General features: G+C 46.6%; 1 protein-coding gene across 1 annotated transcript in view; it reads right to left on the reverse strand.

The window, feature by feature from the left end:
* The window catches only part of LOC120980752 (C-factor-like), a 125,434-nt gene that overhangs the window by 72,802 nt on the left and 34,628 nt on the right, over positions 1-18,004 (reverse strand). The window contains exon 2 of the mRNA XM_040410029.1: positions 5,453-5,504. Coding sequence (XP_040265963.1) covers positions 5,453-5,504 — 52 coding nt within the window. The remainder of the gene's footprint in view (positions 1-5,452; positions 5,505-18,004) is intronic.

Genomic DNA, 18,004 nt, shown 5'->3' on the forward strand with positions numbered 1-18,004 from the left:
CCTCATGCTCAAACTGCCACCCTCTTCTCCTGATGACGATGATGAAGCCCCTTCTTCATCCGGCTCCCAAGTGCGATCGTCACTGTCTGCACATCACTGATGTCCCCCTCACTTGCCTCAGGGCCAGGAGCCTGACCGCTAGCAACACATGCTCCCATGCTACTCACATCATCACTACTTGCCTGCCTACCGGAGGAAGATGTGGATGTCTCCTCCAGATCTTGGCTGGGCAGCAGCTGCTGACTGTCGTCTAGTAGCCTGTCCTCGCTGAAAAGCGGAGCCGAGCCTACGGCATAAAATACTTCTCGCACTGAGGGAGCAGAAAATGACAGAGGCATGTTGAGGACAGTTGGTTGCACAGGGCCTGCTCCCGGGCCATGCCAACTAAGTGTCGTGTCAAAGGAACCCACCGACTCTTGGCTGGGGTGTCTGATGTCACTTGCAATGAAGTCGAACACAGAGTCAACCATTCAAGCACCGCTGGGTTGCTGGTCAAGACACGACCGCTAGATAACACCCGGAGCTCAGGCCTCTCACTGCGACTCCTGCTGCCACCCCCCTCCTTCTGCTGCCTGCAACAGAAACATTTTGGCCACTGCCCGTTCCCTTTGAAGGGCCTGTCGCCTGTCTGACATACTGTATAATAAAATAATTAAATTAAAATACCCCCCCAAAAAGGCTGCAGTACAATGCAGCCACAGCACAACCGTCAGCGGAGGACTAGGAAGCGGTGAGTACAGAGCGTTCACCGCTTCCCAGTCCTCCGGTACTAATAAGCGCCTCCATAAAGCAAGTGCTCATTAGTATTCACCCCATAAGACGCATGGGGGTGCGTCTTATGGGGCGAAAAATACGGTAGGTTTATTTCCTTTCAATACACCCCATAAATGGCTGTGGTACAATGTAATTTCACCGCAGAACAGCAATTAAGACGTATTCTTTTTCCTATTAATATACCCCCAAAAATAAGAAATCTAACAATCACAATTCACTGCAAAACGGCTAATGGGATGTATGTATCTTTCCTAATAATACACCACGGCAATTATGACATTTTTTCCCTTTTTTTTCCTATTAATACACTCCCCCAAAAAAGTAAAACAATGTAAAATCAATGCAGAATGGCTATGAGGACGTACGCATCTTTCCTATTAATGCCCCGCAATATAATGGTAAAATAAAAAAAAAGAGGCTTGAATGAAGAAGTGCCCTGGAGTACAAGAATATATGGTTAAGGGGAGGTAGTTATAAATGTCTAATCTGCACAAGGGATGGACAGGTCCTGTGGGATCCATGCCTGGTTGATTTTTATGAAAGTCAGCTTGTCCACATTGGCTGTAGACAGGCGGCTGCGTTTGTCTGTAATGACGCCCCTGCCGTGCTGAATACACATTCAGACAAAACGCTGGCCGCCGGGCAGGCCAGCACCTCCAAGGCATAAAAGGCTAGCTCTGGCCACGTGGACAATTTGGAGACCCAGAAGTTGAATGGGGCCGAACCATCAGTCAGTACGTGGAGGGGTGTGCACACGTACTGTTCCACCATGTTAGTGAAATGTTGCCTCCTGCTAACACGTTCCATATCAGGTGGTGGTGCAGTTAGCTGTGGCGTGGTGACAAAACTTTTCCACATCTTTGCCATGCTAAACCTGCCCTCAGAGGAGCTGGCCGTGATAGCTGCGTTGGCGACCTCTTGCTCCTGCTACGCCTTCGCCTTGGGCTTCCACTTGTTCCCCTGTGACATTGGGGAATGCTCTCCGTAGCGCGTCTACCAACATGCGCTTGTACTCGCGCATCTTCCTATCACACTCCAGTGCAGGAAGTAAGGTGGGCACATTGTCTTTGTACTGGGGATCCAGCAGGGTGGCAACCCAGTAGTCCGCACACGTTAAAATGTGGGCAACTCTGTCGTTGCGCAGGCACTGCAGCATGTAGTCGCTCATGTGTGCCAGGCTGCCCAGAGGTAAGGACAAGCTGTCCTCTGTGGGAGGCGTATCGTCATCTTCCTCTAGTTCCCCCCAGCCACGCACCAGTGATGGGCCCGAGCTGCGTTGGATGGCACCCCGCTGTGAATATGCTTCATCCTCAACCTCCTCCTCGTCCTCGAGTAGTGGGCCACATTTGTACCTGGCCTCTGCTGTTGCAAAAAACCTCCCTTTGAGTCACTTCTAAGAGACTGACCTGAAAGTGCTAAAAATGACCCCTCTTCCTCCTCCTCCTGGGCCACCTCCTCTTCCATCATCGCCCTAAGTGTTTTCTCAAGGAGACATAGAAGTGGTATTGTAACGCTGATAACGGCGTCATCGCCACTGGCCATATTGGTGGAGTACTCGAAACAGCGCAACAGGGCACACAGGTCTCGCATGGAGGCCCAGTCATTGGTGGTGAAGTGGTGCTGTTCTGCAGTGCGACTGACCCGTGCGTGCTGCAGCTGAAACTCCACTATGGCCTGCTGCTGCTTGCACAGTCTGTCCAGCATGTGCAAGGTGGAGTTCCACCTGGTGGCAACGTCGCATATGAGGCGGTGAGCGGGAAGGCCGAAGTTACGCTGTAGCGCAGACAGGCGAGCAGCGGCAGGATGTGAACGCCGGAAGCGCGCACAGACGGCCCGCACTTTATGCAGCAGCTCTGACATGTCGGGGTAGTTGTGAATGAACTTCTGCACCACCAAATTCAGCACATGCGCCAGGCAAGGGATGTGCGTCAAACCGGCTAGTCCCAGAGCTGTGACGAGATTTCGCCCATTATCGCACACCACCAGGCCAGGCTTGAGGCTCACCGGCAGCAACCACTCGTCGGTCTGTTGTTCAATCCCCCGCCACAACTCCTGCGCAGTGTGGGGCCTGTCCCCCAAACATATGAGTTTCAGAATGGCCTGCTGACGTTTACCCCTGGCTGTGCTGAAGTTGGTGGTTAAGGTGTGTGGCTGACTGGATGAGCAGGTGGAAGAAGATGAGGAGGAAGCCGAGTAGGAGGAGGAGGCAAAGAATGTTGCCCTGCGATCCTTGGCGGCGGAAGGACATGCGCCAAACAGCTCTCCGCCTGGGGCGCAGCCACCACTACATTTACCCAGTGTGCAGTTAGGGAGATATAGCGTCCCTGGCCGTGCTTACTGGTCCACGTATCTGTGGTTAGGTGGACCTTGCCACAGATGGCGTTGCACAGTGCACACTTGATTTTATCGGATACTTGGTTGTGCAGGGAAGGCATGGCTCTCTTGGAGAAGTAGTGGCGGCTGGGAACATACTGTGGGACAGCAAGCGACATGAGCTGTTTGATGCTGTCTGTGTCCACCAGCCTGAATTACAGCATTTCATAGGCCAGTAGTTTAGAAATGCTGGCATTCAGGGCCAGGGATCGAGGGTGGCTAGGTGGGAATTTACGCTTTCTCTCAAATATTTGTTAGATGGAGAGCTGAACGCGGCCGTGTGACATGGTGGAGATGCTTTGTGACGGAGGTGGTGGTGTTAGTGGTACATCCTCTGTTTGCTGGGCGGCAGGTGCCAACGTTCCTCCAGAGGCGGAGGAAGAGGCCGAAGCGGCAGCAGCAGAAGAGGTAGCAGGGGGAGCCTGAGTGAGTTCCTTGTTTTTAAGGTGTTTACTCCACTGCAGTTCATGCTTTGCATGCAGATGCCTGGTCATGCAGGTTGTGCTAAGGTTCAGAACGTTAATGCCTCGCTTCAGGCTCTGATGGCACAGTGTGCAAACCACTCGGGTCTTGTTGTCAGCACATTGTTTGAAGAACTGCCACGCCAGGGAACTCCTTGAAGCTGCCTTTGGGGTGCTCGGTCCCAGGTGGCGGTGGCCAGCAGCAGGCGAACTCTCTTGGCGGCGGGTGTTCTGCTTTTGCCCACTGCTCCCTCTTTTGCTATGCTGTTGGCTCAGTCTCACCACTGCCTCTTCCTCCGAACTGTGAAAGTCAGTGGCACGACCTTCATTCCATGTGGGGTCTAGGACCTCATTGTCCCCTGCATCGTCTTCCACCCAGTCTTCCTCCCTGAACTCCTGTTCAGTCTGCACACTGCAGAAAGACGCAGCAGTTGGCACCGGTGTTTCGTCATCATCATAGACGTGCTGAGGTGGTATTCCCATGTCCTCATCATCAGGAAACATAAGTGGTTGTGAGTCAATGCATTCTATGTCTTCCACCGCTGGGGAAGTGCTAGGTGGATTCCCTTGGGAAACCCTGCCAGCAGAGTCTTCAAACAGCATAATAGACTGCTGCATAAGTTGAGGCTCAGACAGTTTCCCTGATATGCATGGGGGTGATGTGACAGACTGATGGGCTTGGTTTTCAGGCGCCATCTGTGCGCCTTCTGCAGAAGACTGGGTGGAAGATAATGTGAACGTGCTGGATCCACTGTCGGCCACCCAATTGACTAATGCCTGTACCTACTCAGGCCTTACCATCCTTAGAACGGCATTGGGCCCACCAAATATCGCTGTAAATTCTGGCGTCTACTGGGACCTGAGGTAGTTGGTACACTAGGACGTGTGGCTGTGGCAGAACGGCCACGTCCTCTCCCAGTACCAGAGGGTCTACTAACACGACCATGTCCGCGTCCCTTACTAGATGTTTTCCTCATTGTTACCGGGACTTTTAGAGTATTATATGTTCTGAATGCTGTATAAACATGGTTCAAACTTCTTCACCAACAATTGAGAGCTTCTACCAGAACCACAATCCAGCTGCCAGATTCTCTTTTTTGCATTATTCATAGTGATTTGTGCAAAATAATGAAGGCAAATGTAAGTGACCACTGGCTACCCACATGTAGCTGCCTGGGTAACAGAAGAGCTAAAATGAGGAATGCAGGGATACTAGTTCAGGGTCCACCACTGTGCACACATAGCAAGGAGTGCTGTGGTATCCAGAAATAGAGGTCATAGACAGACTCAGGTGGGGGTACAGTGAAGCTGTCAAGGATATGGGGATACCACAGACCTCCTTGCTATTTGGGTACAGTGGTGGACCAAGTTAACTTTACAAGTCCTATTTTTCATGACCCTTTAAAGTCAAACAAACAATTTAACCCTTTTTGTGACCTTAGACCAAACAAAGTTGTGTATCCAGGTTATTCCGAATTGGTAGAAGTATAAGCATATAGTGGGACATTTACAAATCTATTTATGTCACTTTTGTGGTGTAAATGGGCGCAAATTTTGTCGCACACAATTTGTGTGATAAAATTTGCAACTTTTTCCCACTCACAACACATTTCCAACTGATTGATCATTTTCCACATCGGATTTTCGTGTGGAAAATGGCTTAAATCTATGCCTGCACAAGGGCTGGTGTAGAATTAAGTTTGTTGCATGGCCTGTCGGACAAAGCCTCTGTAGTGCAGAGGGACTTGAGACCAGCATGGAAAACACCGGTCTTAATAAATGTCCCCATAATATATTATAAAAGATGCTCGTTATTTAATGACTTATGTTTTAGTCTCACTTACCCAGAGGAAGTAGCACAATATTGCCATGCTTCGAAGCTAAACTCCTTAATTCCTGGGGGAAAAAAAAAAATGAAATATTTTCTATTAAGGTCTCCTTAACCTGGTAGTATTTGTAAAGTAATCTCATAGATGTGCTAACAAACAGGGTACTGTAAAACACTTTATGGTATAACCAAAATCAAATACATGTTAAACAACCGAACATGAATTACACATAAAAAACAGTTTTTAAAATGTTTTTTAAACTGATGAACTATCCTAGTTAGTATCTGATCGGTGAGGGTTAATCACTCAGGAGGCCCCCCCAACGATTAGCTGTTTCAGAAGTAACCGGCACTGGCAGTAGCGCTACTGTGAGCATCGGTGCCTTCTCAAACAGCTGATCAGCGGGGGTCCTGGGTGTTGGACTCCCACTGATCAGATACTGATGACCTATGCAGAGGGTAGGTCAGTAAAAAAAAAAATCTTGGAAAACCCCATTAGTCCTCAGAGTCACAAAGTTAAAACATAAAATCAAACTTGTTTAAAGGGAGTCTGTCACCAAAATTTGCCTTTATACACTGCTTACATAGCGCTGTAGCATAACTATAGAGGAGTAAATGATACCTTTGTCCTTTTGTTTTGTTGTTCACCAGGGCCAAAAACTCAGTTTTATTCATATGTAAATTAGAGCTCGCAAGCGCCCAGTAGTGGCGTTCAGGCTGTAAGTGCCCAGGCCACTCTGCCTTAGTCTCACATAACCCCTCTCCAGCCTGTTGCTTGGCCCGCCCTGTAAGCCTCTTGCGTCATCCAGTGTACTGACCGAGAACCCGCCAGCGCCCGCACACTGTGATGACTATTATGGGCAGCAGCATCGTTCCATGCAGTGCACATGCGCCAGCGGGATCTCAGCCAGTAGACTGGATTTTCCCCGTTAACCCCTGCCCAATATTGGTCGGCATCAGCGTAATATGCTACCTGAAGGTGGGGTATTTAACTGGAGTTTTTTTTCGTTTTCATTTTTCATGAGCCATAACTTTTTTATATTTCTAGTCACAAAGCTGTTTGAGGGCTTATTTTTTGTGGGACAGGTTGTACTTTCTAATGTCACCATTAATTATGGCATAAAATGTAGTGAGAAATGGGGTGGAATTGGAGAAAAATGCAATTCCTCCAACGTTTTTATGAGTTTTGTTCCCACGGCATTTCGTTTATGGCAAAACTGACCCATGCCCTTCATTCTCTGGGTCCGTACAATTACAAAGATACCCCATATGTATAGGTCCTTTATGTCTAAGTAGTGTAAATTTTTTATACTTATCTCTAATGAGCTGTTTAGGGGCTCATTTTTTGCAGAACAATCTGTAGGGGGTTTTTTTTATACCATTTTGGAGTGTGCGTGACTTTTTGATCACAATTTATTAATTTTTGGATTTTTTTTTCTCTGTTTTAATAGTATAGGCGTTTCCGGTCGCGGTGATACCGATGATGTTTATATTTATTGTTATTTAGGTATTTTATATGGAAAGGGGGTGATTTAAACATATATACACTGCTCAAAAAAATAAAGGGAACACTTAAACAACACAATGTAACTCCAAGTCAATCACACTTCTGTGAAATCAAACTGTCCACTTAGGAAGCAACACTGAGTGACAATCAATTTCACATGCTGTTGTGCAAATGGGATAGACAACAGGTGGAAATTATAGGCAATTAGCAAGACACCCCCAATAAAGGAGTGGTTCTGCAGGTGGTGACCTGACCACTTCTCAGTTCCTATGCTTCCTGGCTGATGTTTTGGTCACTTTTGAATGCTGCCGGTGCTTTCACTCTAGTGGTAGCATGAGACGGAGTCTACAACCCACACAAGTGGCTCAGGTAGTGCAGCTTATCCAGGATGGCACATCAATGCGAGCTGTGGCAAGAAGGTTTGCTGTGTCTGTCAGCGTAGCGTCCAGAGCATGGAGGCGCTACCAGGAGACAGGCCAGTACATCAGGAGACGTGGAGGAGGCCGTAGGAGGGCAACAACCCAGCAGCAGGACCGCTACCTCCGCCTTTGTGCAAGGAGGAACAGGAAGAGCACTGCCAGAGCCCTGCAAAATGACCTCCAGCAGGCCACAAGTGTGCATGTGTCTGCTCAAACGGTCAGAAACAGACTCCATGAGGGTGATATGAGGGCCCGATGTACACAGGTGGGGGTTGTGCTTACAGCCCAACACCGTGCAGGACGTTTGGCATTTGCCAGAAAACACCAAGATTGGCAAATTTGCCACTGGCGCCCTGTGCTCTTCACAGATGAAAGCAGGTTTACACTGAGCACATGACAGATGTGACAGAGTCTGGAGACGCCGTGGAGAACGTTCTGCTGCCTGCAACATCCTCCAGCATGACCGGTTTGGCATTGGGTCAGTAATGGTGTGGGGTGGCATTTCTTTGGAGGGCCGCACAGCCCTCCATGTGCTCGCCAGAGGTAGCCTGACTGCCATTAGGTACCGAGATGAGATCCTCAGACCCCTTGTGAGACCATATGCTGGTGCGGTTGGCCCTGGGTTCCTCCTAATGCAAGACAATGCTAGACCTCATGTGGCTGGAGTGTGTCAGCAGTTCCTGCAAGACGAAGGCACTGATGCTATGGACTGGCCCGCCCGTTCCCCAGACCTGAATCCAATTGAGCACATCTGGGACATCACGTCTCGCTCTATCCACCAACGTCACGTTGCACCACAGACTGTCCAGGAGTTGGCAGATGCTTTAGTCCAGGTCTGAGAGGAGATCCCTCAGGTGACCGTCCGCCACCTCATCAGGAGCATGCACAGGCATTGTAGGGAGGTCATACAGGCACGTGGAGGCCACACACACTACTGAGCCTCATTTTGGACTTGTTTTAAGGACATTACATCAAAGTTGGATCAGCCTGTAGTGTGTTTTTCCACTTTCATTTTGAGGGTGACTCCAAATCCAGACCTCCATGGGTTAAAAAATTTGATTTCCATATTTTTTTTTGTTTGATTTTGTTGTCAGCACATTCAACTATGTAAAGAACAAAGTATTTCAGAAGAATATTTAATTAATTAATTCAGATCTAGGATGTGTTATTTTTGTGTTCCCTTTATTTTTTTGAGCAGTATATATATATATATATATATATATATATATATATATATATATATATATATATATATATATACAGACCAAAAGTTTGGACACACCTTCTCATTCAAAGAGTTTTCTTTATTTTCATGACTATGAAAATTGTAGATTCACACTGAAGGCATCAAAACTATGAATTAACACATGTGGAATTATATACATAAACAAGTGTGAAGCAACTGAAAATATGTCATTTTCTAGGTTCTTCAAAGTAGCCACCTTTTGCTTTGATTACTGCTTTGCACACTCTTGGCATTCTCTTGATGAGCTTCAAGAGGTAGTCCCCTGAAATGGCTTTCACTTCACAGGTGTGCCTTGTCAGGTTTAATAAGTGGGATTTCTTGCCTTATAAATGGGGTTGGGACCATCAGTTGCGTTGAGGAGAAGTCAGGTGGATACACAGCTGATAGTCCTACTGAATAGACTGTTAGAATTTGTATTATGGCAAGAAAAAAGCAGCTAAGTAGAGAAAAACGAGTGACCATCATTACTTTAAGAAATGAAGGTCAGTCAGTCAGCTGAAAAATTGGGAAAACTTTGAAAGTAAGGGCTATTTGGCCATGAAGGAGAGTGATGGGGTGCTGCGCCAGATGACCTGGCCTCCACAGTCACCGGACCTGAACCCAATCGAGATGGTTTGGGGTGAGCTGGACCGCAGAGTGAAGGCAAAAGAGCCAACAAGTGCTAAGCATCTCTGGGAACTCCTTCAAGACTGTTGGAAGACCATTTCAGGGGACTACCTCTTGAAGCTCATCAAGAGAATGCCAAGAGTGTGCAAAGCAAAAGGTGGCTACTTTGAAGAACCTAGAATATGACATATTTTCAGTTGTTTCACACTTGTTTGTTATGTATATAATTCCACATGTGTTAATTCATAGTTTTGATGCCTTCATAGTCATGAAAATAAAGAAAACTCTTTGAATGAGAAGGTGTGTCCAAACTTTTGGTCTGTACTGTATGTATATATAACTTTTTTTTTTTACATTTTTTGTGATGATTTTATGGCTCATATATGAGCCTATAAGTTATGTTTTTTAATTTGTCATTTTGGTCTATCAGGGATTTTTTAACCCCTTAAGGACCGGGCCATTTTTCACCTTAAGGACCAGACTGATTTTTGCAAATGTGTCACTTTATGTAGTGATCACTTTAAAACGCTTACTTATCCAGGCCATTCTGAGATTGTTTTCTCGTCACATATTTTACTTCATGACAGTGGTAAAATTGAGTCCAAAAATGTCATTTTTCTTTATAAAAAAAAATAAAAATACTATATTTACAAAAAATTTGGGAAAATTAGCAAATTTCAATTTGTTTGATACTTATCACGGTCGGCGTGACTATCACATACGTGACACAGAGGGAGGGAACAAGGAAGGCCCTGCCCAAGTGAGAGGGAAGGTGGTGACCCCTGACTCACCTAGCGGCTGGCACCTGGCTGCCCTGACGTCCCTAGACGGGTTCCTCACCCGTACGCCGATCACGTGCCTAAAGCCCTGGCTTTCCCTAAGCTGAGCCCTAGATAGTGAACAGGGCGGTGGGAACACTAGTCCGCACCACTAGCTCTAAAGGAAAACACCAAGGGAAGGACAGACAATACAAACTCAACATATAATCCCAGGTGGGCGACAACAGGAGACAACAAGAAGCCCAACAGGGATCCGGAGGGTAGCACTCTGGAACGACAACCAGGATTCACAACTCCAGTGGGTCAGTATAGATGTCCAGGCAGGAAGCTCTATAACTGGCAACTAGAGAAGTGTGAGGGGAGAATATAAGGAGGTTGGGAGTGGCAGACAAGAAACAGCTGAGGAGGAGAAGCTACGGATCCCTGATAGAGACAAAAAGGATAGCAAGGCAAACACAGAAAACAATCACTAAGAAACAACGTGATCTTTAGATATAGAGCGCGCAGCCACCCGCTGCGACCTCCTGACCCCGGGTATAACGGAGTCAGACGTGGCTCTAGATACCCTCGTGACAATACTTCACCTAGATATCTGAGCATCTTCTATCAGTACAGTATCTGGTTCATAATTGATACTTTCCTGCTCCGAGTGTCACGGACCCCCTATTACATCTCCATGTGACACGGTATAGGAACCTACACTACCTCATACTGTACCACTTTACGACCTAGACATTTCGCCTCCGTTTGTGATTTTTTACATTTTTAGTTTATACTTTAATTTTTTCTATATGCCCTTTTTATATTCTGAATCTTTGTAGTCTAATAAACGTTAACCCATGTATTGCATCAAAGTCAGTTATATCTGCTGATTCCATATATAGAGTGCCAGTCTAATTTTTTGCCTTTTAATTTTATTCTTTTCTGACTGGATGAGTCAGTTTAGACTTTGAGCACCTATACATATTACTCAAGCAGGTGAGCCGCTATACCTTCTGATAATAAAAAATAAACATCATATTTATCAGAGATATCTGGAAACAGGAGATACCACTAACCTCCATGACCTATCTGTTTCACTATTGGGGGGGGGGGGAAAGTAATTTGCCCAATCTCTTCCATGCTATATGCATGGTGAGTAAGGCCCCTTTTACACGGTGAACGCATTGCACCCGCACTGAATCCTGACCCATTCATTTCTATGGGGCTGTGCACATGAGCGGTGATTTTCATGCATCACTTGTGCGTTGCGTGAAAATCGCAGCATGTTCTATATTGTGCGTTTTTCACGCAAAGCAGGCCCCATAGAAGTGAATGGGGCTGCGTGAAAATCGCAAGCAAGTGCGGATGCTGTGCGATTTTCACGCACGGTTGCTAGGAGATGATCGGGATAGGGACCCGATCGTTATTATTTTCCCTTATAACATGGTTATAAGGGAAAATTATAGCATTCTTAATATAGAATGCATAGTACAATAGGGCTGGAGGGGTTAAAAAAATAAAAATAATTTAACTCTGTGGTGACGTCACTACGCTCATCACATGGTCCGTCACATGATCCATCACCATGTTAAAAGATCATGTGATGGACCATGTGATGAGCGCAGTGACGTCATCAAAGGTCCTATTCCTCAAAGAAAACAGAAGAGATGCCGGCTGCGCAAACAAGTGGATTAAGGGGAGTTAATTTTTTTTAAAAAAAATTTTTTAACCCCTCCAGCCCTATTGTACTATGCATTCTGTATTCAGAATGCTATTATTTTGTTGTATTAGTTGTATTATTGTAGATTGTATTATTTCCCCTTATAACCATGTTATAAGGGAAAATAATACAATCTACACAACCTTGAACCCAAACCTGAACCTGAACCTGAACTTCAATGAAGAAGTTCGGGTCTGGGTACCACATTCAGTTTTTTATCACGCGCGTGCAAAACACATTGCACCCGCGTGATAAAAACTGAACAACGGTACGCAATCGCAGTCAAAACTGACTGCAATTGGGTACCTACTCGCGCGGGTTTGCCGCAAAGCATCCGGACCCTACCCAGACACGCTCGTCTGCAAGGGGCCTAAAAATACTTCAATTACTTTACCGGTAATATGTTTTCCATGAGCCCATGACAGCACCTGTGAGAGATCCTCCTCCTTCCGGACAGGAAACAGGAACTTCCCAGATCTTTAAATTGGTCCCATGCCTTCCACCTTCAGTATTTGACAAGATTCCTGGGACCAGCAACGCACCTATATATATAGTGAAAACTAACAACATAGGCGAGAAAACATAATAGAAAAAAACTCTGCACCAAATATATGCCAGGCATATCTCTTCTTTGGCACCATACTAAAGAGTAAATTTCTCTTTTTTTTTTTTTTTTTTTTTCTTCATCATCATTCTTTATAAATAAAAATCTTATTATTATTTTATTTTATTTTTTTAAATAAGGGAGGGAATTATGTAGGTGCCGTCATGGGCTCATGGAAAACATATTACCGGTAAGAGTAATTGAAGTATTTCCATTACGCCCCATGACAGCACCTGTGAGAGACTAGACTAGATAACTATTAGGGAGGGACTACAGCCTGCAGCACCTTTCTCCCAAAAGACATATCCTGCACAGATGAAAGGTCCAACCTGTAGTGCTTGTAAAACGTAGAGGGGGAACTCCACGTTGCAGCCCTACAGATCTGTTCTATGGTAGCACACCCTTTTTCTGCCCAGGAAGAGGCTACTGCCCTGGTAGAATGGGCTGAAAAATCTGAAGGGACCTGACACTCTGATAGTGAATATGCCAAACCTATCGCTCTCTTGATCCATCTGGCTAAGGTACGGCTTGTAACCTTTGAGCCCCTGTTCTGACCCTGAAATTGAACAAAGAGTTGCGGGGTCTTTCTAAAGTCCTTTGTAGACTCTAAATACGCACAGACACACCTTCTAACGTCTAAAGTATGAAAGGATCTTTCTCCCTCATTCTTTGGGTCCTGACAAAAGGAAGGGAGAACTATCTCCTGAGACTTATGGAATACAGACACTACTTTGGGCAGGAATGCAGGGTCTGGTTTGAAAACAATCCTATCCTCCAGAATCTGAGTATATGGTGGGGAAGAGGACAAGGCGGACAGCTCTCCTACTTGTCTGGCAGATGTAATGGCCACTAAAAATACGGTCTTATAGGATAACATCTTTAAGGGGATGTCCCCCAGAGGCTCAAACGGAGCCTTGGTAAGAGCAGAAAGAACCAGGTTAAGGTCCCAGGGGGCTGACTTAGATTTAACTATAGGACATAGTCTAGAGGACCCCCTAATGAACCTTTTGACCCAAGGATGAGTAGCCAATCGAAAGTCAAACAGGACACTCAGTGCTGAGACCTGCACCTTGAGAGTGCTGGGTTTAAGCTTTTTGTTAAGGCCTTCCTGCAAAAAAAGTTCAAAATTAACGGGATGTTGGGTGAGCTCAAGTCTAAGCCTGGACCTGCAAACCGAAGGAAGGTTTTCCATACTCAGATAGATTTCGGAGGTGACTTTTTTCCTACTAGCTAGGAGAGTCCCGATGACCTGTTCTGATAGGCCTCTAGACCTGAAGAATGTCCTCTCAAAATCCAAGCCGTCAGGTGGAGGTTCTTGACTTCCGGATGATGTAGAGGACCCTGATATATTAGGTCCTGTCTTTCTGGAAGCACCCAAGGATCGGCTATTGATAGTCTCCTCAACCAAGCAAACCAGACTCTTCTTGGCCAGAATGGTGCCATTAGTATCACCGTCGCCTGCTCCCCCCTGATCTTCTGGATCACTCTGGGCAATAGGCTGATGGGAGGAAACGCATAGACTAGGCCCTTCCCCCACAACTGTGAGAGCGCATCTGTGCCTATCGACTGATCCTCCCTGCTGAGAGAAAAGAACTTTTTGCACTTTTTGTTTTCCACTGAGGCGAATAGATCTATCGTAGGGGATCCCCATAGGGCCTGTATTTGGTGAAACACTTCCTGATTCAGACACCAATTCGCCTGACTGAAACTGTGTCTGCTGAGAAAGTCCGCCTGGTGATTCTCTGAGCCTTTCAGGTGCACCGCTGAGAGGGACAGAACTTTCCTCTGTATTAAGAAAATCCTGAATGCCAGCTCCATTAGTTGATAGGATCTTGTCCCCCCTTGTTTGTTTATATAAGCCACCACCGAGGCGTTGTCTGATAGGATCCTGACATGCTTTTGGGACAAAAAAGGGAGACTTTTCTCTAGTGCGCACAGGACTGCTCTTAATTCCCTGGCATTTTGGGACTGAGCACTCTGGTCTCTTGACCAAGGACCTTGGAAAAACCCCAAAACTGAATGGGCCCCCCATCCCCAAGGGCTTGCATCGGTGGTTATTATCAAGGGATCGTGTCTCACCCACTCTACCCCCCGACCGAGGTTCGAAGCCTTTAGCCACCAAGCTAGGGACCGGGTTACTGAACCCGGGACCACAATCTTGTGATCCAGGGATAGCAACCTCCCATCCCATTTGGATAGAATGAGCCGTTGCAGTATTCTGGACCTGAATTGGGCCCATCTCACAGCCGGAATACAAGCCGTCATCAGACCCAGAATAGACATAGCTTTTCTTAAGGGGACTTCCTTGACTTTGCTGAAAGACCTGATCTTCTGCTGAATCCCCTCCTTCTTGTCTGCTGGAAGATAAGATTTGAGAGTCTGAGAGTCTAACAGGATGCCGAGGAAAACGCATCTGGATGTTGGAATCAGGGATGATTTGTCCCAATTTATTAACCAGCCCAGGCTCATCAGGATCCCCAGGACCTTCTGTATGTGAGATTTCAACTGCTCTGGGGACTGCCCTACCAAGAGAAGGTCGTCCAGGTATGAGACTATAATGATGTCCGACCTCCTTACTTCTGCCATTACCTCCGCCATCAGCTTTGTGAAGAGCCTTGGCGCCTGTGATACCCCAAAAGAAAGTGCTCTGAACTGTAAATGGACGATTGATTCCCCCATCTTCACTGCCACCCTCAGGTATTTTTGGGACAAGGGATGGATGGGCACGTGGTAGTAGGCGTCCTTTATGTCTATTGAGGCCATCACGCAGTTGGGAAACAGATGGAGGACCGTGGAGGAGATGGACTCCATCCTGAATTTCTGGTAGGACAGATACTGGTTGAGACCTTTTAAATTTATAATCAGTCTGAACGTACCGTTGGGCTTGGGGACCAGAAATAGGGTTGAATAGAAACCCTCTCCTTGTTCGTCCTTGGGGACTGGGACAAGGACTGCCTTTTCCAGGAGGTTGTTTATTTCCTCCGAAAGTGCCACCTGTTTTGGAGAATTTTGATTTAAAGTAGTAACTTTGAATGTCCTGGGTGGTAGTCTCTTGAAGTCTAGGCGATAGCCTTCTTTTATAATATCCTTTACCCAGGCGCTTGCGGTAATATTTCGCCAGGCTGGAAAAAATAAAGAAAGACGACCGCCCACCTGGGGTCTGGCGTCATTGTTGAGTGGAACTCTATGTTTGAGGTCTGGGTTTAAACAGGACACTTTTTGATTTATCAGATCTCCACTCCCTCCTTTTCTTTGGATCCCCAAAAGCCTTCCTTCTTTCATTATTCCGAAATGGCTTCCCCTGTTTAGGAAAGGACGGTGCTGGAAATCCTTTCTTCTTATCGGATGCCTTATCTAAAATGTCATCTAAGGCTGATCCAAATAAAAAATCTCCTTGGCAAGGTAAGGCGCAAAGCTTCGATTTTGAAGCTACGTCGCCCTTCCACCCTTTCGACCTTCTGGCTGAATTGGATAGAGCAGCCGCCCTAGCGGAAAGCCTCAATGCGTCAGCGGAGGCATCAGAAATAAAGTCCACTGCCCTGGACATAGTTGGTATTGCCTCAAGCAGCTGATCCCTAGGAGTCTTATTCTCTATATGAGACTCTAATTCCTCCAACCAGAGCTTTAATGACCTAGCCACCGAGGTAGTTGCTATATTTGGCTTAAAGGCAGAGGTGGAAGCTTCCCAATTCTTCCTTAAGTATGCGTCAGCCCTTTTGTCCATGGGATCTTTAAGGGACCCTAGATCCTCAAACGGGAGGGCTGACTTCTTATTTATCTTAGCTACAGGAGCGTCTACCCTTGGTACCTCCTGCCAAGCTGAGACCTCCTGATCATCAAAGGGGTACTTTCTCTTGACCGCTCTAGGGATAAAGAATTTTTTATCGGGCTTCTCCCATTCACGTTTAATCAGGTCCTTGATACAGTCCTGAATGGGGAAAACTCTAGACTTTTTGGGCTTAAGGCTCTCAAACATTAGCTCTGGTCTAGACCTGGACTCCTTTTCCTCCCCCAGCTCCATCGTGGATCTAACCGCCTTCAATAATAGGTCCGTATCTTCAGCTCTAAACAACGGCTTCCCTGTCAAATCCTCGGAAGAGGAATCTGAGTCTACAATAGCGCCCTCCTCAGACTCGGAGTCCGTAGTATCCTCCGCTACCGCCTGGGCCCTCTTATGCCTGGATGAGCTAGGCAGGGATTTTCTAAGCTCCTCTACGGACGAACGGACTTCATTTTTTACTAAATTCTGGATACTCTGTAATAAAGATGGCGACTCCTCTGCCACTAACTTATCCAGACATGGTTGACAACATGTCTTGGAGTAAGATGAATCCAACTTCCTCTTGCAGATTCCACACTCCTTAGCTCTTTTGTGGGAAGCTTTCTTTGGGGCCTCTTTAGCCTGCATTTAATAAAACATCCCATCAGTTTAACCTGACCATAATAATAACTCCCCAAAGGGAGATGGTGGGGGTTAACCCCTCTTACCCCCAGGAGTACCATGCTGGGTTCCAAAAGCTGCTCCTGTCTGTCGGTGCGCTGTTGTACATCCCCTTCTTCCTGCATCATCATGCTGTGTAAAGGGGGCCAATCGAGGGCTGTAGGTGCCGCTTGCGCCAGTCGATCCTGCTGCTACTCCCTCCACGCTGGCTGGCCGGCGTTCCCTTTTTCAAATGGGCCGCGCAGCGCCCGCCATGTTTTAGCTCCTCCCCTTCCGGCCGGTGGAACGCACGCGTCACTTCCGGTGCGACGCGCGCGTCCAGCACAGCCAGCCTCAATGAGAGGGAAGACGCAGCTCCCCCCCCATGCCGCGACTTCGCCGCCAGGCAGGGACACGAGGCAGCCCAGGCATCCCCCCATGGCTCCAAAGAAGGGAAAAGAAAATGCAGACGCCGGGCTCCTCAGCGGCTCCTAGTGGAGACTTACGCCGACAGGTACCTCCACTAGGTTTCGTCTTAACCCTAGAGGTCCTGCAGCCACAAAATAGACCTGGAAAGAAATCCTCCTGTCCCTGGACAGGAAACAGGAAAGAACTGAAGGTGGAAGACATGGGACCAATTTAAAGATCTGGGAAGTTCCTGTTTCCTGTCCGGAAGGAGGAGGATCTCACAGGTGCTGTCATGGGGCGTAATGGAAAGAGTCTTTTACAACACTGGCTGCAACCCGCCGCCCCCACTGGGAAGATAGTAATACAAAACTTAAAAACTTTGCTGGCATTGAAACGTAGGGAGGCTGAGAGGCACAAGGAACGGAGTGTGAAAAAATTTGTGGGAAGGTGGCGGAATTTTCTACTACATTTCCTTACAGAGGAAGAAATGGACAATGTGATCAGACCTTTCTGTCTAACTCAATAGCACCTGACACGTGTGGTAGATTGCAACTGAGATCTTGAGATCTATTAAAAGGATTTATATATCTTACCCTTAGTTCTCACTGCATATGGTTTGCATTAAGGGCTCACGTATACCATGGTGATATCTTGAAAGGGCAGGGATATTTTTCATTTCAAATTTTTCTATTATGTTCTATTATTTGACGTGCAGATATGTTGTCTGTACAATGTTTGTATAAAATGTTGCATGTATAAAAAAAATTCAAAATACAATATATATATATATATAATAAAAAAATAAAGATCATTAATATCAGGCTACTTTCACACTCTTTTTGTGCGGATCCGTCATGGACGGATCAGTTCAGATAAT

This window comes from Bufo bufo, chromosome 10 (assembly GCF_905171765.1).
Source record: "Bufo bufo chromosome 10, aBufBuf1.1, whole genome shotgun sequence".
NCBI classification, from domain to species: domain Eukaryota; kingdom Metazoa; phylum Chordata; class Amphibia; order Anura; family Bufonidae; genus Bufo; species Bufo bufo.